The 26,185-nt window shown below is 48.7% G+C and overlaps 2 protein-coding genes across 2 annotated transcripts in view; one reads left to right on the forward strand and one right to left on the reverse strand.

Moving 5' to 3' along the window:
• LOC132416835 (NACHT, LRR and PYD domains-containing protein 2) overlaps nucleotides 1-26,185 on the forward strand; it is a 1,001,898-nt gene that overhangs the window by 846,954 nt on the left and 128,759 nt on the right.
• CACNG6 (calcium voltage-gated channel auxiliary subunit gamma 6) lies at nucleotides 7,117-22,598 on the reverse strand. Its single transcript, XM_059999265.1, has 4 exons — nucleotides 21,825-22,598; nucleotides 16,804-16,878; nucleotides 14,922-15,059; nucleotides 7,117-7,632 (listed from the first exon to the last, which is right to left on the reverse strand). Exons 1-4 carry the CDS (start codon nucleotides 22,138-22,140, stop codon nucleotides 7,394-7,396), a joined length of 768 nt encoding a protein of 255 aa, XP_059855248.1. The 5' UTR covers nucleotides 22,141-22,598; the 3' UTR covers nucleotides 7,117-7,393.

The raw sequence follows: 26,185 nt of genomic DNA on the forward strand, positions 1-26,185 counted from the left end.
TGAGGTGAAGCAACTTGCCCAAGAACATACAGCCAGGAAGCATGACTCCTTCACGAGGCTGGGACCAGTGCCTCTTGTTTCCTCACCACAAGGCTGAACAAGTCTCTCTGCAAGAGAGAGGGTAACTCCTCTCTCCCAATCCCTCTCTGTGAAGAAACACAAAGCCATGCATAAATTGACATGCAAAAAAGAAGCAGAAAGACATCACACAAATCATTTAGATGCAAACCCGCAGACAGGCACCAATACAGAGATACACCAAAGCACAGATGGACACAATTGCATAGACACAAATAGAAACCCATAGAGAAACAGCTACACAAAAACATAATGAGTCTTCAACACGACAGTACACCACAAACACACACAGACACACACACAGAAAAATACAGAAACAGAGATGCGCGTGCACAGAGAAATTTACACACACAACACCTCGCACATGTGCACACACAAACGGCATGTACACACAACAGAAACAAAAGCACAACCCCAAGACAACTGCAGAGGTGACAGAGCCAGAGCCAGGCATGACCCAAGAAAGGCTGGGACTAGAATGTGCCCCTCAGAGCCATTGTCCCCGGAGCCAATCTCCCTAAACAAGACCAGAGGTCAAAACCTCAGCCAGGGGCTTCCCTGGTGGCGCAGTGGTTGGGAGTCCGCCTGCCGATGCAGGGGACACGGGTTCGTGCCCCGGTCCGGGAAGACCCCACATGCCGCAGAGCGGCTGGGCCCGTGAGCCATGGCCGCTGAGCCTGCGCGTCCGGAGCCTGTGCTCGGCAACGGGAGAGGCCACAACAGTGAGCGGCCCACGTACGGCAAAAAAAAAAAAAAAAAAAAAAAAACCCTCACCCAGATGCAGCCTACAGATTGTTTTCATACAGCCACAAGCTAAGACTGGTTTGTACAAGCTTACACGGGGTTTCGCTGGGTGGACCCCCGTGAGTTTTCATACAGGCTGTTTCTTGGTCAGGGATGCGAGGTCCAAAGGTCTGATGCGAGCCAGAGGAGCTACTCCCACAGCTGCTAGCAGCAGGCCTTGGTCCCCAGCCCCGTGGGCTCGCCATGGGGCTGCTCATGACATGTTTTCCCCCAGAGTCCGAGAGAGAGAGAGAAAATAAAAGAACAACCAAGATGGGCTTCCCTGGTGGCGCAGTGGTTGAGAGTCCGGCTGCCGAGGCCCGTGAGCCATGGCCGCTGAGCCTGCGCGTCTGGAGCCAATGGGAGAGGCCACAACAGGGAGAGGCCCGCGTACTGCAAAAAAAACAAAAAAAAGAACAACCAAGATGAGACCCACAGTGTCTTGTATAACCGAACCTTGCAAGTGACATACCATCACTTCTGCCATATGCTATGGGTCCCACAAATCAATCCTAGTGCAGTGTAGGAGGGCACTACACAGGGTGTTCTGTCAGTCAGGGTTCTTCAGGGAAATAGAAACAATAAGATGTGGAACATATACAGAAAAAGATTTATTATAAGGAATCGGCTCACGTGACTATGGAGGCTGGCAGGTCCAAGATCTCTAGAGGCTGTACCAGCTGACTAGGGACCCGGGAGAGCTGCTGTTGCAGTTCCAGGGTGAAGGCAGTCTGCTGGGGAATGATCTCTTGCCCAGGGGAGGCTGGGCTTTTTCTTCTATTTTTTTGTCCTTCTACTGATTAGTTGAGGCCCATCCATCATATAGAAAGCAATCTGCTTAACACAAAGTGCATCCTTTTTTTTTTTTTCTGCCACGCCGCTCGGCATGCAGAATCTTAGTCTCCCAAATAGGGATCAAACCCGCACCCCCTGCAGTGGAAGCACAGAGTCTTAACCAATGGACCACCAGGGAAGTCCCCAAAGTGCATCCATTTAAACATTAATTTCTTTTAGAAACACCCTCACAGAAACACCCAGAATAACGTTTGGCCAAATATCTGGGCACAGGGACTTAGAACTAGGTAGAGGCGATGGTTGCACAACTTTGGGAATGTAATGAATGCCACTGAATTGTTCACTTAAAAATGGTTGATGGTTGGGACTTCCCCGGTGGTCCAGTGGTAAAGAATCCACCTTCCAATGCAGGGGATGTGGGTTCGATCCCTGGGCGGGGAACTAAGATCCCACATGCCACGGGGCAACTAAGCCTGCATACCACAACTACTGAGCCCACATGCCTCAACTAGAGTGCCCGCCTGTCACAAACCACAGAGCCTACGCTCTCTGGAGCCTGCCGGCCACAACTAGAGAGAGAAAACCTGCACGCCACAACTAGAGAGAAGCCCACGTGCCACAAGGAAAGATCCCACGTGCCACAACTAAGACCCGACACAGCCAAAAATAAAAATAAAGTAAAAAAAAATTTTTTTTAATGTATGACTTTAAAAAAAATGGTTGATAGTTAATTGTACGTTATGTGAATTTTACCTCAGTTAAATACACTTGTCCCTCAATATCTGAGAGAAATTCGTTCCAGGACCTGCTGCCGGTACCAAAATTCAAGGACGCTCAAGTCCCTTATTTAAATGGCATAGTATTTGCACATAACCTACACGTATCCTCTCCTATACTTTAAATAATCCCTAGATTACTTATATTACCTGACACAATGTGAATGCTATGCAAGTAGTTGTAAATACAATGTAAATGTTACGTAAATAGTCGCCTGCCTTGGCGAACTCAAGTTTTGCTTTTTGGAACTCTAGAATTTTTTTCCCCAAGTATTTTAGATCCCCACTTGGTTGTAAATAAATACCTTAGTAAACATCCTGAAGGCTCAAGAAAATGTGCCTGTAGGTCTTATCCAGCCATGAGTTTGAATCCTTTTCTTTGGGCTTTAAAAAAAACAAAAAAAGACAATTACACAGAAAAGTACATACAAAAGGATTCCATTTACATGAAGTTCAAACCTAAGCAAAATGAAACAAGCTTTTTTTAAAAAGAACAGAATTTTAGTTTGTAAAACTATAAAGAAGAGATAAGGAACGATTTAGTCAAAATGCGGGGTGTGGCTGTTTATCTGTGAGAGTTGTGCCTTAAGGTGGGGATATTAGTAAGGAAGTACCAGCAGTTTCCAAGATACTAGTTCTTTTCCTTAGCCTGGGTTCTGAGATTAGTGGGTGCTTTTAATTTTAATTCTTTCAATGGGATGTTGAGTCTGCATTTAAGAGAATCAAACTCAGACTGTTTACAGTTGTATCCATAAGTCAGCACATACATGGTGCACTTCATATTTAAAAATAAATGTTTGCTGAATAAAAAAACCTACACATTTGGGTGTAGGGTGAAATGTCAGCAATAGGTGAATCTGAATAGAGGACGTGGGTCTTCTATACGCTATTCTAGTTCTTGCAACTTCTCTGTAAGTCTGAGATTATGTTCAAAAAAGTAAATGTAGGCCTTCCCTGGTGGCGCAGTGGTTGAGAGTCCGCCTGCCGATGCAGCGGGTGCGAGTTCGTGCCCCCGGTCTGGGAGGATCCCGCATGCCGCGGAGCGGCTGGGCCCGTGAGCCATGGCCGCTGAGCCTGCGCGTCCGGAGCCTGTGCTCCACAATGGGAGAGGCCACAGCAGTGCGAGGCCCCCATACGGCAAAAAAAAAAAAAAAAGAAAAAGAAAAAAAAAATGTTTTTAAAAAGTAAATGTAAACAAGAAGGACAGAAAAGGTGGTAGATTTCAAGAAGCTTCTATTTTCCTTCACTTCAAAAAATATGAGGTGGGGGCTTCCCTGGTGGCGCAGTGGTTGGGAGTCCGCCTGCCGATGCAGGGGACGCGGGTTCGTGCCCCGGTCCGGGAGGATCCCACATGCTGCGGAGCGTCTGGCCCGTGAGCCATGGCCGCTGAGCCTGTGCGTCTGGAGCCTGTGCTCCGCAGCGGGAGAGGCCACAACAGTGAGAGGCCCGCGTACTGCAAAAAAAAAAAAAAAAAAAAAGAGGTGACCAGATGCAAATTGATAAATTATCCCATAGTATAATGTGATTCCAGTTATTTGTCTCAGAGGGGTCTCTATTTCCTTCTCCCACTTTTGGAAAATCCACAAATATCCCAAGTGGGAAAGAGGGTGCAGAGTGAAGACCCCACTGGACCAAGGGTCATTCCCCCAAGACCAGATGCAAATTGATAAATTATCCCATAGTATAATGTGATTCCAGTTATTTGTCTCAGAGGGGTCTCTATTTCCTTCTCCCACTTTTGGAAAATCCACAAATATCCCAAGTGGGAAAGAGGGTGCAGAGTGAAGACCCCACTGGACCAAGGGTCATTCCCCCAAGACCAGAGGATCCCATCCCCAAGGCAGACATCTTGGGGCTTCCCTGAGTCCACTGGGCACAAAGTCAAGTAGTAAAGAAAAATTGTTCCTGATCCCTTTTCCTAGCACTTATCTCACTTTATAATTATACATTCATTAGTGTGATTATGTGATTAATATCTGTTTCCATCACCAGACTTTCAGCCAAGCAGGGGTCCCTATGCACTCTACTGTATGCCCAGCCCAAAGTGCCACTCAATAAATAATAGTGACAGCAAGACTGATGGAGTTATGACCTGTGCCAGACAGTCTTCCAGGGGCTTTGCAGAGATTATTGCAGCGTTCACTCCTCCCACACAGGGACTCTAGGAGGTAAGCGCTGCAATGAGCATGAGGAAACAGAGAGGGTAAGCAAGTTGTTCAAGCTATGAAAAGGGGGCCAGGGTTTCATACCAGACAGTCCGGGTCCAGAGCCCACATTCTCAACCACAGCCGGACACTTCTTCTGCCCCTTGAATCAGAAGCGAATGCACACCCCCAGGTCTCTGCTCAGTATCCTTAGCATGATGCCGAGTTCAGTGCATAAAGAAATAAAGAGGGGCTTCCCTGGTGGCGCAGTGGTTGAGAGTCCGCCTGCCGATGCAGAGGACACGGGTTCATGCCCCGTTCCGGGAGGATCCCATATGTCGCGGAGCGGCTGGGCCCTTGAGCCATGGCCGCTGAGCCTGCGCGTCTGGAGCTTGTGCTCCGCAACGGGAGAGGCCACAGCAGTGAGAGGCCCACGTACCGAAAAAAAAAAAAGAGAAATAAAGAGAATGTCCTGCCAGAGTGCCCCACTGAATCTGAGATGGGGTGCAGCCTCAGCTAGTCAAGAAAGGGTTACCCCACACCTCTTGGATGACAAATGATCTCCTCGTGGAGGAAGCTGCTTCCAACCCTGGGACAAGTCATAATTACATTATAAATGTTACAAGACTTATGCAGTATAATATGTTGTATAAATATCATGTTTTATATATATAAGTATTATATTTACATAACAGGTTATATTGTATAAATATCATGTTACATATATATTTATATAATAAGTTATATAAATGTTACATATATATGTATTATATTATTTATATAATATGTTATATTGTATAAATATTATATTACATCGGTGTAATCCTATGAATGCTCTATTTATATAAGATGACAGAATATTAATATATTTTATATAGATTATAATATATGTTATAATTATATATGATTTTATAACATATAGTTGTATTTATAATTAAACATTTATGTGAATATATTAATATATTATAATATCCATAATATCAATATAATAATCTGTTTATTATGATGTAATCATGTATTATATATAATATTGGTATAATATTATATAGAATTTTATATTAAAATCTAGTATATTCTGTTAGAATTTTATATTATAATATAAATCTTCTATTTTATTAAATATATTAATTTTACAATATTACATATATTAATTGAATTTATAGTAAATATTTAAAATTATATATATTTTATGTAATATATAATATATATAATTACACATGTAATTTATAATTAAATATAGAAGCATTTAAGAGAATCACACTCACAATATTTGCATTCATAAGATGGCACATATTCCATATTTTAAACATTTTTCAACGTTTAAGAGACTTTGGCCTTTGAGATCAGCTTCAGCAATTCCTATCTAATTGAAGAATTCATTCGAGTTGTGATTTTTGAGGTGAAATACATACACTGGTCTTCATGAGAGGAGGCTGGGCCCTTGGGCTGAAGGATTTCAACCCTTGACACCAGGTCTGCATGGCCTGGTCACTGTTAGTTGTGGTTGAACAGCTTCTACCAATATTCCGTTCATAATGATACGTATATTCTCTAAGGTGATGTACACTTCCTCTACAGCAAGTCCTGAGCCCTCCTAGGAATTTCCTTTCACTTCCATATTCCTACCGACAGTGTTGTCAAGGCGATCATGGCTGTTTCTAGCAGGCACCTCAAAACACCTCCAGCTTCTACCCATTCCCTAATTCCAAAGCCACTTCTACATTTTTAGGTACTTGTTGCAGCAGAACCCCACTTGCAGGGACTAACAGGTGTATCAGCTTGCTAGGGCTGCCCTAACGGAGTACCACAGACTGGGGGACTTAAACAACAGAAATGCACAGTCTCACGGTTCTGGAGGCTGGAAGTCCAAGATCACGGTGTCTGCAGGGCTGGTTCCTTCTGGGGGCTGCAAGGGAGAATCTGTTCTAGGCACCGCTCCTTGGCTTGCAGACGGTCATCTTCTCCCTGTGTCTCTTCACCTCATCTTCCCTCTGCATGTATCAGTGTCCTAATCTCTCCATATAAGTACACCAGTCCTATTGGATTAGGGCCCACCCCAATGATCTCATTCTCACTTGGTCACATCTGCAAAGACCCTACCTGCAAATGAAGTCAATTATGAGGTCCTGGTGGTTAGGACCCCAACAAATACTTTCACGAGGGACCCCTTCAACCCATAACAGTGTTTGTGTTCCAAACTGTTGAGTTTTCTGTCACTCTCTATGGGTTCATTGACATGTGACTTTGGGGCTGACAAGTAGCATGTGGTGGGTTTCTGGAGAGCACAAGTGACCCCTTTTCTCTACCCTGGAGTGCACAAATCACATCACAACGGACTCCAAATCAAAGTTGTTAAATTTCCAAACCTTTAATCCCAAATCAGGCCACAGTGAGGTCAGACCCAGAGATTCTCTCCTCCCCCATTCCCCTGTTTCCCTGGAGGAAGTCTCTCCCACAAGCAAATACATCCAAATCTGTGGAACAAATAGATCCAACTCCCTCCCAAGACCCCCTGACCTCACCTCCCCCCACTCCCTAGTTACCCCATCAGGTCCCCACCAGCCTTCCCTGGGGATCCTCGTTTGCAAAAATCCTCTCCCCGTCCCACTCCTAAGCAACCCAAATTCAGCCCCCGAGAAAAACATATTTACAGAGAAAAAAAGATGAGGGCGTGAGGGGCAGTTCTGTGCAAACAGCATGGGCCCCTAGAGCAGGGAGAACACAGTTTCTCTAGGACATGGGACAAAAGATTCTGAGGGGCACAATGGAGAAAGGCGAAGGGTTTGGGAGTTGCTTAGAGAAAGCACAATGGTGACCCTAGGTGGCCCTGTGCCCCCACTTGGGACAGATGGAGCCCCAGGGCCAGGGAGGCAGGGTGAGCAGGAAAAAGAAGCCACTCCCCAGGATCAGGACCAAGCCGGCCCCCACGCCACAGCCCAGAGACCAGGAGTATTCATAGGTCAGGGCCGGGGAGGGGGGAGGCTCAGGGCTAACTCTCTGCAGCAAGGCTTGCACGGAGTGGCGGAACACCTCCAGGCTGACCAGAAGCAGCAGGCCTGTGGGGAGAGGAGAACAGATGTGGCCCTCAGGCCCCTGGGGTCCCCAAAGGAGGTCTGAGCCTCTCCCCCAGTATACCCCATCACATGCTCACTCAGACAAGAAACCTGGGGGACCCCCTAGTGATAGGAACAGAGTAAAGGGACAAAGTAGGTGATTACATAGTTAATCCCACTAGGGGACTGTAAGTAAAGAAAAAAAAGCATGGGAGACCCCTGTAAGTTAATGATCGCTCAAGAAAGCAGGTTCGCTTAACCACAAAACCAAGCAGGCTCGCTTAGCAACACAACCATGCAACAGAAGCCTGAGACATGCCCCCAGACAATGAAACAATGGTGAAATAAGACCCACATCCTGCCCAGAGAGGCTTGATTCCTAAGGTAACACTCCTCTGCACACATTAGAAACAAAAATATAAGGAAAAGTTGACATTATGCTGAAAGCGGAGATGATTCATCATACTCTAGTATATGTTACCACCTTTTTGCTCATTTCCATTGGGCCATGACAGTCCCAGTTTGACCACGTAGGGACAAGAAAACCCTCCCGCCTGACTTGGAGGCGGAGCTGAGGATGGAAGCTTGACGTCTACTCAAGAATGAGGAAGGAGGTGGTCTTCTCCCCCTCCCCACTCTCCTTTGATTATAAAACTGTAGCCCACTAAGTTCTCGGCGTGGCACCCTCTAGCTCACCCGCTTGTAAGGCGCACGAGCATCTTATTCTAATAAATCACTTCTTATCTATCACTTGGCCTCTCGCTGAATTCTTTCTGTGCTGAGACATAAAGAACCGGAGCTCCTCGGAGACCCCCGAGATGCATTTCTGCAGTTTCACTAGCACCTCCTCAACAACTGCTTATTAAGCACCTACCCTATAGCAGGCACAATTTTAGACGCTGGAGAGAAAGAAAGAACAAGACACAAATTCATAGAGACAGAAAGTAGAAGGTGGGTGCGGGGGTGGGGAAGAGCAATGGGGAGTTGGTGTTTCATGGGGGCGGAGTTTTAATTGGTGAAGATGCAAAAGTTCTGGCGATGGATGGCGGTGACGGCTGCGCAACTGCGTGAATGGACTTAACGCCACAGACGTGGACACTTACAAATGGTTCAAATGGTAAGTTTTATGTTAATGTGTCTTTCACCACTTAAGAAAAGAACAAAGCAAACCAAGGAATCAAGAATCGCAAAAGTCAAATTAAGACTCCATTCAGACTTGAGTAAAGAGTGATGATGGAATCTGAGTTGAAACCATAGAAGCAGAGAGCAGAATGGTGGCTGCCGGGGACTGAGCGGAGGGGGAAAATGGGGAGGTGCTGGTCAAAGGGCACAAACTTCCAGCCTGAAGAGGAATAAATTCTGGAGATCTAACGTACAGCATGGTGACTATAGTTAATAATACTGTGTCCATAAAATTTGCTAAGAGAGTAGATCTTAAATGTTCTCAAAAAAAAAAAAAATGTTCTCACTGCAAAAAACAAGTTACTATGTGAGGTGATGAATGTGTTAACTTGTTTGATTGTGTTGATCACCTCATGATGTATATCAAAATATATCAAGTTGTAGGGGACTTCCCGAGCGGTCTAGTGATTCGGACTCAGCACTTTCACTGCCGTGGCCCAGGTTCAATCCCTGGTCAGGGAACTGAGATCCTGCAAGCTGTATACCTTATATACAATTGTGTATACACACATATATACACACACACACAATTTATACTTGTCAATCATAGCCCAATAAAGTTGAAAAGAAAAGAGAGAGTGATGGTGGATTACAAAATGAAAGGAAAATCAGTCATGTCATGCAATTTGATTGAAGAAAAAAAAAGGAACAAGACAGACCAAAGAACCCTAACATGACAGAACCTATGTTCTACTTGGAGGAGACAAATGGTACACAAATAAACCAAGGCTGGCAAAACTCAAATGTCTCCAGTAGACAATGAGAAAGTCCAAACAAGCGAGCAGGGAGGTGCGGTGGGGACCATGACAAAGCACAGCCCAAACCCGGCTCCAGCCAACTGCAGCCCGTCAGCAGCGGCGGCTTCGTAGACCAGATCTTCTGAGTTTTCAAGAACAGCTAGCATTTTTTTTAAACGATTATGATTTTTACGGGAATTCACCCAACCTTTAAATATTGGCTCAGAGAAATCTGTAGACGCTGCCCGCCAAACAAAGGACATTTATGGGCCGTCGCTGGCCTGCGGGCGACCAGGTTGTAACTGCCAAAGTAAACATGTGAGAAGACGGGATAATTTCAGACAGTGATGCACGCTAGGAAGGAGATAAAAACAGAGTGGTGGGAAGGGCCGTGACATCCAGGGGTGGGGCTGGGGCTTTACATGGTGTCATCAGAAAAGCCATTGGAGCTGAGACCCAAATGGACGAAAAGAAGCCAGCCATGCACAAAACAGCAATGGCTATTCTGGGCAGAAGGAATGGCTGGTGCAAAGGCTTTGCGGTAGGGTGGAGTAGAGTGTGTTAGAGGGAAAAAAAGAAAAGTCAGTGCAGCGGAGCAAAGAGGATGGGGGAGGGGAGGGGGGTGGTGGGCAGCGGAAGTACAGAGGTGGGCGGAGTAAGATCACGTAGGACCCTCCAATGGTCATGCATGGCTCGTGCATCCTGGCTGCCTCCCCTCTCAGACCCCAGAGTCTGACTTCAACTTTGATCTCTGACCTTCCTTCCTCCCTACACTCCCAGTTTCCCCATGGTTTTGTTTTTTAACTTTTTTTAAAAAATTAATTTATTTCATTTTATTTATTTTTTATTTTTGGCTGTGTTGGGTCTTCGTTGTTGCGTGCGGGCTTTCTCTAGTTGCGGTGAGCCGGGGCTATCTTCGTTACAGTGCGCGGGCTTCTCATTGTGGTGGCTTCTCTTGTTGCGGAGCACGGGCTCTAGGCGTGCAGGCTTCGGTAGTTGTGGCACCCGGGCTTCAGTAGTTGTGGCTTGCAGGCTCAGTAGTTGTGGCTTGCAGGCTTAGTTGCTCTGAGGCATGTAGGATCTTCCCGGACCAGGGATTGAACCTGTGTCCCCTGCATTGGCAGGCGGATTCTTAACCACTGTGCCACCGGGGAAGCCCTCCCCCATGGTTTTAAGTCAGGGGCCTGGAGAATACAGCCTGGAGTCCGTGTAACATGGCTCAGTGGTCCCTTTGTGATCCTTTCTTGACCTCATGCAGGTCAGCATCAGAGCACTGGAGGTGGAAAAGCATCTGTACGAGGGAGCGACACCATCCAGTCCCCTTCATTCCACTGCTAATTCATGCATTCTCTCATTCAGTCAATAGATCTTAATTGAACTCTCATTATAAAATATATATAAAATACAAGAACAAAACTAGGGACTTCCCTGGCAGTCCAGTGGTTAAGACTCCGTGCTCCCAATGCAGGGGGCACGGGTTCGATCCCTGATCGGGGAACTAAGATCCTGCATGCCTCATAGCACGATCCAGAAAAAAAAAAAACCTAATGAAGGGGCTGTCCTCCTGGAAATTCACCCCAAAAGGGGAGATGGACAAAAATCAGGTGAATGTATTGATGTGGGTTGAACTGCATCCCCACAAAAGTTCACACATTGGGGTCCTGATCCCCAGGGCCTTGGAATATGACTATATTTGGAGTTAGGGTCTTTAAAGAGGTAATTCACTTAAAATGAGGTCACTAGGGTGGGCCCTGATCCAGTATGTCTGGTGCCCTTATAAGAAGAGGAGATTAGGACACAGACAAGCATGGGGAAGGACCACGTGAGGACACTGGGAGAAGACAGCCATCTACATGCCAAGGAGATTGGCCTCAGAAGAAACCGAACCTGCTGACATGTTGATCTCAGACTTCCAGCCTCCAGAACTGTGAGAAACTACATTTCTGGTGTGTAAGGCACCCTGTCTGCGGTACTTTGTTATGGCAGCCCTAGCAAACAAAGGCATGCATACATGCATAATTTCAGGTAGTGATCAATTCTACGAAGAAAAATAAGGCAAGGTAGGGACACAGCAGGGAAGGGGGCTACTTTAGACAAGGTGGCCAACAATGGTCTTTCTGAGGCGGTGACATATGATCAGCGGCTGAAATGATCTGCAGAAATGAGACATGGGAAGAGCTGGCGGAAGAGCATTCCAGGCTGAGGGGACAGCAGTGCAGAATGCTCTGAGGAGGGAATGAACTTGGAGGGTCTGAGAACAGCAAAGAGGTTGATATGGACAGAACAGAGAGAACAAATGGTAAGAGGTGAAGTCTCACGTAGGAGCCAGACCACATCAGGAGCCAGACCACATAAGACCTCGGAGGCCCGTTATTCTAGAGGTAGAAATTCACCCGTGGCTTTCGATCTAGGTAGGAACCACAATACGATTTATGGTTTTAAAATGTCACTAACTCCAGGGCTTCCCTGGTGGCGCAGTGGCTGAGAGTCCGCCTGCCGATGCAGGGGACGCGGGTTCGTGACCTGGTCTGGGAAGATCCCACATGCCGCGGAGCGGCTGGGCCCGTGAGCCATGGCCGCTGAGCCTGCGCGTCCGGAGCCTGTGCTCCGCAACGGGAGAGGCCGCAACAGTGAGAGGTCCGTGTACCGCAAAAAAAAAAAAAAAAAAAGTCACTAACTCCAAAACAAGAGGCAGGTAGGATTTGACCATGGGCTGTAGTTTGTGGAGCTCTGGCCTTGACACACTAGCTTTGCAACAAGAATCTAACCAAATGCTCCCACATCTCACCTCTTCCACTAGACCTTATGAATGGGTATTATTATTATTATCCCCACTTTACAGATGGGAAAATTGAAGCCTAGAAAAGAGCCATGTGGGTTTGAGCCCAGACAGGTCTACTCCAGGACTCTTCTCTTAGGCACATCACTTTACCTTCTCCCTGATCGAACCTGACTTCCCTCGAATGACCTAGAAGGGCCCACGTGACCTGGCCCCTGCCTGTTTCTTCAGCCTCCTCTCAAGCTGCCCTTCCCATCCTACAGCAGTATGGAGTAGGACTTCTTTCAGGACTTTACTTTTGTTTTATTTTTATTTTTTGGCGGTACCGCGTGGCACGCGGGATCTTAGTCACCCGGAGCAGGGACTGAACCCGAGCCTCCTGCAGGGGAAGCGCGGCGGCCTAACCACTGGAGCGCCAGGGAAGTCCCATTCAGGACTTTAAATGCACCAAATTTGTTCAAGCCTGGAGACCTTTGTGCTGCTTGGAATAACTGTCTGCTTACCCCTCCCTGAGCCCACCTTACACATCCTCATTCTCTACAGAATTCCTTCCTTGAATTACACTTCTTCTGAGAAGGCTTCCCTGACCACCACCAGTCAAGTCTCTGTTGGGTCTCCCTGTTATACATTTTCGTTAGACTCTTTACTTTTCATTTATAGCATTTACCACAATTGGTAATTGTTAACATATATTAATTCATAGGAGCATTATTTATTTGCCTAATTTCTATCTCCTCCCTGGGCTGGAATTTGGGACTCCAACCCAGATCTGTTGATTCCCTGTTGATTTCTTGGTTTGTCTTTTAAACCAGTATCCTCCTTACTGTCCATGCTCCAGGCTCACTGGCGTTCTTTCAGGACTCAAAATCCACCGAGCTCTTTCTAGCTTGGTTACCCATACTTGGATGTTTTAAGTGTCATCTCCTCAGAGGGCCTTTCTCTAATTCTGCTTTAAATGAAGTGCCCTCGTTACGCATCCTCACAGAACTCTACTTTTCCTTTATAGCACTTCCTGCAGTTCGTAATTGTGGGATGATTCGTATCATTTCTCTGTCCTTAACCAGATGATAATCTCGTTAAGGGCAGACACCTTTCTAATGAATAAATGAAAGACAGGGAATGACTGAATTTCCCCCTTCGTTTAGGAAGCTCTCTAAGGCACAAAACAATAATAAGAATGTGATTACTAATAATTTCTATGCGAGTGTGCTCTTGAACATTCATATCTCCCTGTCTCCTTTATTTTTGTTTTCGTTTTGGCCGCGCGGAGCTTGTAGGATCTTAGTTCCCCAGCCGGGGACTGAACCCATGCCTTCTGCATTGAACCCATGCCCTCTGCAGTGAAAACGCAGAGTCCTGACCACTGGACCACCAGGGACCTCCCTTGACTCATCTTGCACCGAGCCCCTACCTCATCTGTTAACTAAGGTTACCATGTACCTTTGCGCAAACTTTGCCCTGCCCTATGCTCTGATCTCCATTCTGTTCATTCGTCTTCTTTTAAACTTGCCAAGTCTTTCACAGACTACATATATGCTATTCCATCACCACTATTGCCATATCAAGGGCATCACCATCATTACCACCACCACAACAAACATCACCAACATGGCCACCACTACCGTCAACTCCACAGTCTGACTGGATAATTTCTGTTCCTCCTTCGATGGTCAGCTTAAATATCACTTTCTCAGGACGTTTCTCTGACAAGCCCCCCCACCCCAGTGTGTACCCCTTATATGCTTTATCGTAACTCTCATCACAATTATAGTTGGATCATTGTATGTGTAATTGTTGGGTACTGTCTACCTCTGTCAGAATCTAGGCTCTATGAGGGCAGACACAGTGTCTGTCTTATTAATCTTATGTCTCCAGCCCTTAGCTCAGTGCCTGGAACATAGTAGGTGCTCAGTAGATACACGAAAGATAAATAAATGAAGCTTATATAGTTTATGACTTATCTATCCACCTTAGAAAACATTTGATCCAATGAGGGCTACATCTCACAAGATGCAGAATTCTTTTGGACCCCCAACTCCAAAAATGCGACAGTTCTTGCAGACTCCAGGTCCAAATCTAAAAGAGTGTTTGGAGAACCTTCAATTCCCAGCCAACAACGGCGCTTGGACCATCCTCATATTCGAGCCTACTATAGGTCTTGTGCTTCCCAGCATGCAATGGTACTTAAGAGACCTTCCTCAACCTGACAGCATACAACAGTGCATGGGGACGTCCCTCAACGTCCCAGCTGGCAACAGCACTTGGGGACCCTAGATTCCAATCTAAAGAAGTCTTTGGAGACTCCCCAGTTCCCAGTCAACAACAGAACTTAGAACTCTCCCATCTTTGAGACTTCTATAGCCTTTGAGCTTCCGCCAATTCCCAGCACACAACAGTGCTTGGAGACCCAACCTCCCAGCCTACAACGGGGCTTGGAGACTTCCCTCGACCTCCCAGCATGCAACAGTGCTTGGAAACCCAACTTCCCAGCATGCAACAGTGCTTGGAGACCTGACCTCCCAACATGCATTGGTGTTTGGAGACCCGACCTCCCAGCATGCAATGTTCTCAGTCTGCAGGCTCTCAACCCTCACCTGAGAGGCCAAAGCAGATGGCTGCAACCCGGAGCAGGAACTCTGCCCCTTTGCTGAGCACCATGATGACACAGAGGCACCCCAGGGCCATGACTGCCATGCCTAGCACTGCTATCACCGCAGCTGCCATATTTACCTCTGTGAGGAGGGGAAGGGGAAGTAGAGAATACAGGATGTAGGGAGTAGAGAGAACTCCCATATAGGGACCCAGAAGATCCAGGACTAGAGAAGAATTTTCAAGTAGAAGATCATCCAGTTCAATGTTTTACTTATACTGTTGAAGGAAGAACTAAGATTCAGAAAGGGTCAGTTAATTGCTTAAGGTCACAGAGCAAAGAAAGGACACAGCCAGGATTAGAAGGAGATGGGAACTACCAAGTATTACTTACGATCTGGTCACCATTTGTTTTCCGGTGAGGAAACTGAGGCAGTGGGGTGTGTGGGAGACAATAGAGAAGGTGGTACATTACAGCAGAACGATCCAAGTCAGAACTCTCCCCAGCTACTTCCTGGCTGGAAGATTCTGGTAGAGTCACTGAACCTCTCTGAACCTCAGTTTCCTCCTCCGGAAAATCAAGATCAAAATCTCTACGTGACTGCTGTGAGGATTAGAAATCACCTATGTAATGTCCCCAGTGCACCACCGGGCACACAGCACTTGTTCCATATGTGTGCCCTGTGATTATTTTGCTATCCTAGGGGAGCACAGCGACTTGCCCAAGCTCGCTTAACACCAAGGTAAGAAAGAAAGGAGTACAGAGGGTAAGCAGGTCCTCCATGAAGAGTCCTCCACTGTTTATGAAGGACCTACTATGTGCCAGGCACCATACTGCATGTTTTAGCTGCATCATTTCATTAAATCCTTACAAAGACCAGATAAGGTTCATGACATACCACAGTTCTTTTACTAGTGGGAATATTGACATACTGACCGCAATTCCTTTACTGGTGGGGATACTGACATACTGGGGTGATGGAGAGACTGTGGTTAGAGTAGAAAGGGTAAAGCCTTAAAAGTTTTCTTGTCCAGAATGGTAGACACTAGCCACGGAGGGTCTTTTAATTTTAAATGGATTTAAATTGAACAAAATTTAAAACTCAGTGTCTTAGTTGCACCGGCCACATGTGGCCAGTGGCTACCATACGGGTCAGTGCAGATACAGAACATTCCCAATCTCATGGAATATTTTATTGAAGAGCACTGCTTTACATTTGGAATTATTTGGGTTCGAATCCTGCCTCTGCCTCTGCCACTTCCTGGGGAAATAAATTAAACCCTTTATGGACTTGTGTTTTCTCATCTGGAAGATTCAGATAGAGCCCCTGCCCTGCAGGGTCATGGCAAGGACTGGAACTCTTATAAATGAAACACCCAGCGCTGTGTTTAGCATGTGGGAGATGCACACTTGTGAGATGTTAATGTACTATCCACAGAGAGGGGCTGGGACTTGCCCAAAGTAACACGGCATGTGGCAAAAGCAGAGCTGAGGGGGGAATGTTGGACACAGGGCTCTGGAGAACCACCTCTCTCCAAAGATGAGACCTCGCCAGGATTTAGGAGCTTGTGCCCATCCTGTGGCAAAGCAGAGAAGAGTACAAATGCTATCGAGAAGCCCCCTGGGATTAACGGATACAAACTACTCTACATGAAATAGATAAGCAACAAGGACTTACTGTATAGCGCAGGGAATTATAATCAATACCTTTTAATAAACTATAAGGGAATATAATCTGAAAAACGTAACTGAATCACTTTGCTGTACACCTGAAACTAACACAATATTGGAAATAACTATACTTCAATTTACAAAAAAGAAAAAGAAAGAAAAGGAATCCTTTAGCGTGGTCAGCATATCCCCTCCACCGGGCAAAAAGTTCTTACCTTTCTTTGTGGTTCTCTGGAAGATGTGAGCATCCTCTCCCGTGGTGAAGAATTTAAAATAAGTGCAGTTTGCTTCTGTGGCAGCAGGAGAGAGAAAAAGAGAGGTAATGACACGGAGGTCCCTAGTGTAAGCTCAGGGCTGGACATTTAACATAGCTCACAATAACCTAGAAATATGAAATTAACATCCCTGATAGAGAGAACTCATGCTCAGAGAAGTGAAACCACCTGCTATCACAGGAGCTGGGATTCCAATCCAGAGCTTTGAGGTCCAGATCTGCGGCCTTGAGTGGGCTATTGACCTCTCTGAGCTTCCAATTCTTCCTGTATAAAGTGAGTTAATAGTCTGTTTCCTGGCTCTGTCATATGAGTTTGTGTAGGGTCCAGTGAGAATAGAAATGAATGGACTTCCCTGGTGGCGCAGTGGTTGAGAGTCTGCCTTCCGAGTTAGGGGACACGGGTTCGTGCCCTGGTCCGGGAGGATCCCACAGGCCACGGAGCGGCTGGGCCCATGGCCGCTGAGCCTGCGCGTCCGGAACCTGTGCTCCGCGACGGGAGAGGCCACAGCAGTGAGAGGCCCGCGTACCACAAAATAAAAAAAAGAAAGAAATGGATAATCACTTTATTTAACAAAGCACCCCAAGATCCAGGCAGAAGACTCAGAAGAGATTCTTTTTTTTTTTTTTTTTTTTTGGTACGCAGGCCTCTCACTGCTGTGGCCTCTCCCGTCGCAGAGCACAGGCTCCGGACGCGCAGGCTCAGCGGCCATGGCTCACGGGCCCAGCCGCTCCGCGGCATGTGGGATCTTCCCGGACCGGGGCACGAACCCGTGTCCCCTGCATCGGCAGGTGTACTCCCAACCACTGCACCACCAGGGAAGCCCTCAGAAGAGATTCTTATCTCAGAAAGGATTCATGTCTAGACTACACAAAGAACTCTTCCAGATCAGCAAGAGAAGAGAGATAACCCAACTGAAAACTGGGCAAAGGATATGAATAGTCAATTCATAGAAGAGGAAGCGTGGATTACTCACAAGTACATGAAGAGATGCTCCACCTCAGCAGGGATCACAGAAATGCAACTTACATCAGCAGGACATGGCACTTTAGATCAGTTAGATGGGCAAATATTCAAAGGATAATATCAAGCATTGGAAGGATAAGAGGAAACAGCTGGGGGTGTAAATGGGTACTAGCCTTTTTGGAAAGCACTCTGACATACTTTATGAAGTGAAAGATGTTTATCCCTATAACCCAACAGTTTCACTTCTGGGTATACATTCAGAAAAAAACCACGTGCAGGAACATATATGGGTTGCATCATGTTCATTGCTACACTGTTTATAATAATAGGGAGGCGGGGGGACGTCCCTGGGGGTCCAGTGGTTAGGACCCTGCGCTTCCACTGCAGTGGGCTTGGGCTCGATCCCTGGTCCGGGAACTAAGATCCCGAATGCCACACGGCACAGCCAAAAAGAAAGAAAGAAATAAACAGGGAGTTGGAATCAACCTAGGTGCCCATCGCTATTGGAATAGACAAGTAAATGTGATGGGCAAGTCTCTGCAGCACCTAGTAGCCACAAACTAGACTGACAGAAAGCAGCACGGGAAGATCTGAGAAACAGTGTTGAGGAAAAACATCAAAAATAGGAAAAAATCTATAGCACGATATCATTTATGGAAATTAAAATACATACATATATTAAAAACACTATTTTTCTAGGTTAAAATACATATCCATGGATGCATATCAAATGCATTAAAGAGATGAGTTAGGAAAGAATGGAAAAAAGAATAAGAATGTAAAATAAAGCACATGAAGGATCTTGCAAAGGCTGGGAATGATTTTGTGGCATAAACTGAAAAGGATGATTCATCCAAATTTGTGTACTTGAAGTTCAAGAAAGCCCACGCTTAAAAAAAAAAAAAAAAAGGTGCTTTCTAAATTGCATTTTAAGACCAGAACTTCCACAGAATTCACCTACTCCAACTTTCTCATTCCACAGATGGGGAAACTGAGGAGAGAACAGAGGGAAAGGGAGGAGAGAGGTCAAGAATAAGAGGGGTATTAAGAAATAGGAGACAGGTCAGGTGGTCTGGGGAAGTGGAAAGGAACTTTCCGAATTGAAGGGGGATGCTGAGGGATAAGGGATAAACTCCAGAGACAGGTGAGGTGGTGTGGGACACTCCACCTGGTACTGTCAAGGAAAGAAAAGGGCATGAGATGTCCTGGCAGGAGCAGTGGGAAATGTGAGTCCTGACCCCGCAGCAGCAAAAAGTAAAGGATGCTTTGTGCAGCAGAACAAACGGCGAGGATGCTATCTGCCACAAGTCGGTGGGGGGAAAGCGGTCTTCCTCTACAAGGGAAATGGGAAGTCTCAACTAGAGAATAAGAAGGTGTGATACATCTTTCTGAGAGAGTATGGGGTGTCTGGCATCCCATTTTGGCTACTAATGATTTAGGGCATCTTGTCTCTGATCCCAGAGGATATGGCATATCCCATTTGGAAAAGAGGAGGATATGGGTCACCCCCCTTTGGGATGTCCTTTGATGGGCCATGGGATGTGTGGGATATTTCTGAAATCTTGCAATTTGGGAGATGTCCTCTGAAGGGTCAGGATTGTGGGATGATGGTGATGGTCCTTTAAGGAGACTGAAGCTCTTTCTGACCATTAGGGAGACATCAAGGGACGTGAGGGACCCCATATTATGCAGTCAGGTGGGGCGGGACAGCCCCCCCAGTGCAGTGAGAACCTTTGGGACATATTTATGGACTAGTGAGATGCAATACAGTGTCGCTGTTAAGAACAGAGATGACCAGGAACCCTCCTACACTGTTGGTGGGAATGATTGGTGCAGCCACTACGAAGAACAGTATGGAGGTTCCTTAAAAAACTAAAAATAGAACTACCATATGACCCAGTCATCCCACTCCTGGGCATATATCCAGAGAAAACCATAATTCAAAAAGATACATGCACCCCAACGTTCGTTGCAGCACTGTTTACAATCGTCAGGACACGAAAGCAACCTAAATGTCTGTCAACAGAGGAATGGATAAAGAAGATGTGGTACATATATACAGTGGAATATTACTCAGCCATAAAAAAGAACAAAATAATGCCATTTGCAGCAACATGGATGGACCTAGAGACTGCCATACTGAGTGAAATAAGTCAAACACAGAAAGACAAATATCATATGATATAGCTTATATGTGGAATCTAAAAAAAGGGTACAAATGAACTTATTTACAAAACAGAAGTAGAGTCACAGATGTAGAAAAATAACTTATGGTAACCAGGGGATAGGGGGGTAGGGATAAACTGGGATATACACACTACTATATATAAGACAAATAAACAATAAGAACCTACTGTATAGCACAGGGAACTCTACTCAATACTCTGTAATGGCCTATATGGGAAAAGAATCTAAAAAAAGTGGATATATGTATATGTATAACTGGTTCACTTTGCTGTACACCTGAAACTAACACAACATTGTAAATCAACTATACTCCAATACATTTTTAAAAATTTTTTTAAATTTAAAAGAAAAAGAAAGAACAGAGATGACCAGGGTCCAAACCCCATGTGACTAGCCTGGGTGCATGGACTGTGACATTTGTATTTCTTGCTCCTCATTTTGGGGACGATAATAACTACTCATAGGGTTGCTATGAAGATTGATGAGTTCATGCAAGTGAAATACTTAGAACAGAGCCGGGCACTACCTTAGCATCTAATATTTTTTATTGCCAGAGTATCCCACTTGTCAAAAATTGGGGAACTTCCTGCTTGAGGCTCTGAGGGGTGCGAATTAGCCGGTCTGCACGCTGACTGGGTGGTACCTCAGATAACAAGGGTGCTTTGCATCCCACTTTGCTATCAAAGGCTTGCAACATCCTTATTTGGACCCTAGGGATGTAACAGATCACATCTGGAAAAGCGAAGGAGGAGGGAAATCCCATCTGGAGCCCAGAGGGGTAGATCTTCTTTGAGGGGTACTGAGATTATAGGACATCCTTTGGAGAGGAAAGAGTGTTGCAGATGCCATACGGGTGACCAAGCATGCGACATCCTAAATGGGCTCTGAGTCAGATAGTTTCCTTGGGTCAGTAGAGGGAGTGAGATCCCATTCCTGTCCCCTAGGCATATAGGATGTCTCTCTGGTATAAGTTTAGGGCATGGCGTGGCCTGTCTGGGAGAGTGGGAGGTACGGGATAGCTCTCTGGCATGGGTAGGGGTGAAACAGCCACTCTGTAGGGAAGTGACGGGTGTCGGGGTGCCTGGAAGAGAAAATGAGAAGGGCTGGAGTGTCCAGTTGGGGAATTTGAGGTGAAATGGGTAGGAAAGGAAGCCGATTTTCCAGGAAGCACAAGGTCTGCCCTGGGATGTTGGGAGGTCTTTGGTGAGAGCTGTTTGGTGGAATCGGCAGGAGGGAACAGCGTACTCTGGGGTGGGCATCAAGGTGGTCTTCTCCCCAGGGCCCACAGGATGGGGGTACAGGCTGTCTCAGGGGCGCGAGCGTTTCTGGGAGACAAAGGCTGTCTGAGGGCACCGGCTGCGTACGGAGTCATCGGCTGGGTCCGGGGGCACAGGCTGTGTGCAGAGGCACAAGGCTTCTCTAGGAACATGGGCTTGCTGGGGGTACAGGCTGGTCTGGGGACACAGAAATGTCTGGGATCACACGCTGTGCTGGGAGCATAGGAGCTCTGGAGGTCACAGGGCAGTCTGAGGGCACTGGCTGGTCTAGGAGCACAGACGGGTTTCGGGGAACAGGCTGCTCTGGGGGCAGAGGCTGGTCTAGAGCTACAGACTGGCCTGGGGGTGCAGGCTAGTTTGGGGGTACAGACTCCCTCTCTGCACAGTTTGTGCCTGGGGCAGAGGCTGTCCCCGGAGCACAGGTTGATGTGGGTAGGGGCGCATCTGAGGGTGCAAGCTCTCTCTCCTCGGGGCTCGGGCACGGGTTTCTCAGACACGGGATACAAGCCCTGCGCAGGGGCGGCGGCCTCTCACCTCCGGGCAGCTCCGCTGGGCCGCAGGTGTCTCTGCCGGCGGGCACGTCCGCCTGCCACAGTCGCTTGGTGCACATCTTCCAGAGCCCCAGGTGGGCAGCATCACAGACGGCACTGCCGTTGTCCCTGTAGGTGTTGAGTTCCACCCAGAACTCGGTGCCCACGGCCAGCACTGCCAGCGTGGCACCCACGGAGGTCAGCAGCAGCGCCAGCTTAATCTTCCCCTCGTGCTCAGGGGTCATCCTGGCCTTGCGCGCCCCGTGAGCTCGCCGCCGGCGGTCCTCCTCGTGCATGAAGAAGTTGGACCACATCATCATCCTCGTCGCGGGCGATAGGGCCCAGGTGCGAAAGAGGCAGAGCTGAGGCGGGCTCCTGAGGGGTGGGAGTGGGGAGGGAAGCGCCTGGGGTCTTGAAGCAGGTGAGGGGCTCAGTTTCCACTGGTCTGTGAAATGGGAAGATCTGAATCCTCCCTGGAACCTCAAATGAGGAAATCGAGGTCACTTCTGGGACCTAGATCCTCTGCTGGGAACCCTCTGAGGTTCAGAGAAGAGCCTGGGGTACCCACAGAAGCTCAGCAAAGAAGATGAGACTAGAGATGAAGCTAGGTTCCCCCAGCCTCACGGCTAGAACCTGGGCACCCAGGAGGGGAGACTGAGAGCTCCAGAAGCAGGAGAACTGAGTGTCAGCTGAAGCTCTGAGGGGCTGCTCTGGGGTCCCCACTGGAGGGAATCACCAAAGGGAAGCTGTGTTTCCTTGGGGGGAGGGAATCCGAGCTTCCCACTAGGGCTCAAAGTTTAGGATACACAGGAAGGGGAGCTGAGGTCCTCTCTGTGTTTGAGAGGAGATGCTTCCTGGCTTCTTTGGGGCTCAGAGTCTGGTGAAGGAGAAGTTGGGTCCGCCCTGGGGTTCAGAAGAGGAAAAATTGGGGTGCAGGGAGTTCAGAAGGGGAGGTCAGAATTACTTCGGAGTCTCAGAGAGGCAGTAGGATTCCCCCAACTTTCACAGGGGGGACCAGCAGAGTCCTGGCTGGGGTTCAGAGACAGGAGTCTGGGGACCTGCTGGAATTCAGGAAGAGGGGAGGGGGGTCTCCCTGGCCATTCAGAGAAAAGACCAGAGAAGGTCTGCCCTAGGGGCTGAGAGAAAGGGGCTGAGGGACACCCCCAAGGCTCAGGAGGGGGACCGCGGGTCCCTGCTGGGGCTCAGATGAAGGTGCTGTGGTCCGCAATGCGGCTCAGGAAATGGGGACCAAGTCCCCTCACGCGGCTCAAAGGACAACTGGGACCCGGAAGGGACTCGGTGTCCCTTTGGGATCACTCGGCTCCCCTCCCCCGGGCTCCCAGGGCCGGCCGGGTCGGGACGGCTCCAGGCTCAGCTCCAGGCCAGGCGCCTCCCTCAGGCCTCCCACCCCCGTCTCCTGGGTAGGGACCCCTCTCGCTCTCCTGCCTCTGCGCGGCGCCGACCCCAGCTCCGCGATGCCTCCGAGCCGTCGGTTCTGCACGCCACTGCCCGCTCCGCCCGCCGGCCCGGCAGCTCCGCTCACTCCCAGCCTCGCCCCCATCCGCCCACCCCCTTCACCATCGCCGGCTATTTCGGGCTCGACCCGTAAATAACACCCGCACCTGTTGCCGCCGCCTGTTGCCATAGGGATCCCGGGTATTTTAAGGGAACGAGGGGCAGGGAGAAGGACGTCTGCCCTGGGAGGAGGGGCTGGGGGCCAGGTCCTGACCCGCTGGAGACCGAAAGGACTTTTACTTCCTTAAGGGGCAAGGGCGGGAGCTGAGGGTCCCATCTCCCAGCTGGCGGGAGAGGGGGCAGGGCGGGGAACCAGGAGTTTTGGTCCGGAGCAGGCCTGGCTGGGAACCCGAACTGCTCGGTCCAGGGGAAGAGGGGCGGGGAGGCAGGACTCCTGGGTATGAGGGAGGAGAAAGCTGGGGCCGGGGGTCTTGGGTCCCTGAAAGAGAAGAAACTGGGGACTTTAACTCGTGAGACGGGAGGGAGGGGGCTGGAGGCCTGGACCCCTGGGTCTGAGGGGGGAGGGGCTGGGGGCCTGGACCCCTGGGTCTGAGGGAGGAGGGGCTGGGGGCCTGGACCCCTGGGTCTGAGGGAGGAGGGGCTGGGGGCCTGGACCCCTAGTCTGAGGAGGAGAAGACTGGGGCCCAAATCCCTTGCATCTTGAAGGATGGTAAGGGAGAGTCCCGGGCTGGGGTCCTCAGCTCCCCAGGAGGTGGAAAGGGCAGGCCTCAGGGAGAAGCTGGTGTCAGGGGCGTGGGAACCAGAGCCACAGTCCTCTTCATCGAGTTTATTAGACGGGGCACCCCCGGGGGACCTTCCATGCAGTTTCAGCTCCCCCAGGGACAGGGACGGGGATGGGGACAGCCGTGTGGAATGGCAGCAGGGCCTGATCTTTACCCCTTCACTCCCTCCCGCAGCCCCTCTGCGATGGACCAGGGGGGACCCACCTTTCACCAACTCCTCTGCCCATGGTTGACGGCTCCAGCCGGCCCGGTGCATCCTAACCTTCTCTGTCCACCGGGCGCCCTGTGCTGCTTCCGTTGGAGCGTGCATGGCCCTGGGATGTGATTGCGATTGTGTACAGCTGTGTCTGGCTCTCCCATAAGCCTCTGGCAGGGCTCGGGTGCAAGAGAACCATCTCATTGGCCTCAGCACCACCCAGCCCAAAATGTTACACAGGAGGCCTTAGGAAGTGTGCATGGGTGATCTGCGTGAATGAACGAATGAGCAAATGGATGGACGGATGAAGGGAGATGGTGACACACAGACATCGCCTCCCGAGCTAGGGAAGGGCCCCCCTTCAGAGCACACCTCCCTCTGCACTCCGATTGGCCGCGCTGCCTGTCTTCAGATCTGAGTTCCCAGCTCTGAGATTGCAAGGCCTGGTGCCTGGAAGGCCTCAGGGACTGTTTCTTAAATGAATGAGTGACACCTGTTCTTTCCTTCACCTCACCGGGTATTCCCAGGCCTTGGCAGGACTCAGAGGGGAATGGGAGAAAGTGCCTGGTGCTGGCAGCAACGTGAGATGGGAGTTGGGCTGGGTGACATCCACCAGCGTCTCCATTCTGAGAAATCAGACACCTTCCTGCAGTGCCTCTGCCCTGCCTCCTGAATCCATCTTCCCCTCCCGGCCCTGGGCCTCCCCATCCTTCTCAATCTTGCCTGCTGTAATGGCTCTCTCCTTTCGGGAGTTATTTTTCTTTCTTGCATCTCCCTGTCTGCCAGCCTTCCTTTCTCTCCTTTCACAGAAAGGGTATGAACTTTCTTTGGTGGCAAAGTTCTTGTCACTTTCATACCAAAAGGATGGCTTGGCCTCCCTTTCCCTCCACCTCCCCTCCCACAATCTCTGCCTTCCACTCACTCAGGCAAAACTCCAGTCCCTACCACTGCACGGCGATGACCTCGAGTCAGGGTCATGTTATCTTTGCTCCACGGATCCTTTTCTGGTTCTCAGCACTGGTCTCTGCCTACTTCATGGTCACTCCTTGCCCCCTCAACTACATCTTCCTCCCCGCCCCCCACCAGGCAGATGGCCCCGAGTCTCTGGCCGGGTTCTTTCTCTGTCATCCACACTCATCTCCTAGGTCACCTCATCCAGTCCTGAGGCTTTAAATACGCTGTCTCCTATATGCGGACATTTCCAAAACTTATATTTCCAAGCATGACCTCTCCCCCAGGCTCCAGTCTCACATATCCAACTGGCTACCTGATACCCCAGCTTGGATTTCTCACAGGCCTCTCTTAACTTGTCATGGCCCGAGGAGGATGCTTGACCCCTCCCACCTGATCCCTTCCCCCAGTGACCCCTTTCCAGGCGACACATAGCAGCACCACCCAACTTCACACAGTTAAAAGAGTTTTTCTCTTCTCTCTCCTCGGTTTTTCTTTCCCTCCTCTGTTACATCCAGTTCGCCACCACCATGGGCTTTGCCTCCAAAATCCCATTTCCTGTTCTTCCATTTTTCTCCACCCTCACCAGTTCCACATTGGTCCAGGCCACCATCAGCCTCAACTAGCCAAGGACGACAGCCTCTTAATTCCTTATTTCCACCTTCACTCTTAAATCTATTCTCAGCACAGCGACGCGGTTCTGTTATTTTGTTTTGTTTTTATAAATGAAAACAGGAGCATGTCATTCCTATGCCCATCCCACGGGGTCTAGAATAAAATTCCGATTTCTTCCCAGGGCTACAAGCCCCCACATGACAGGCCCCCGGCGCACGCTTCTGACCTCACCCCAATTTTCTCATCCTTGTTCATCTGCTCGCCATGGGGCCTCCTCAAAAATCGGCGACTCCTCAGGGCTTTTGTGCCGTCTCTGCTTGGCCAGAACGCTTGTCGCGTGCCTTT

This window comes from Delphinus delphis, chromosome 20 (genome assembly GCF_949987515.2).
Source record: "Delphinus delphis chromosome 20, mDelDel1.2, whole genome shotgun sequence".
In the NCBI taxonomy this organism is placed as follows: Eukaryota; Metazoa; Chordata; class Mammalia; order Artiodactyla; family Delphinidae; genus Delphinus; species Delphinus delphis.

Excerpts from the sequence above, each read along its gene's own strand:
- CACNG6 (XM_059999265.1), bottom strand. The coding sequence starts at position 22,140 with ATGATGATGTGGTCCAACTTCTTCATGCACGAGGAGGACCGCCGGCGG. Across the intron at positions 16,879-21,824 it reads CCCAGCGGAGCTGCCCGGAG|AAGCAAACTGCACTTATTTT; the intron begins GTGAGAGGCCGC and ends CTGCTGCCACAG. Across the intron at positions 7,633-14,921 it reads CATCTGCTTTGGCCTCTCAG|GCCTGCTGCTTCTGGTCAGC; the intron begins GTGAGGGTTGAG and ends CTCTCCCCACAG.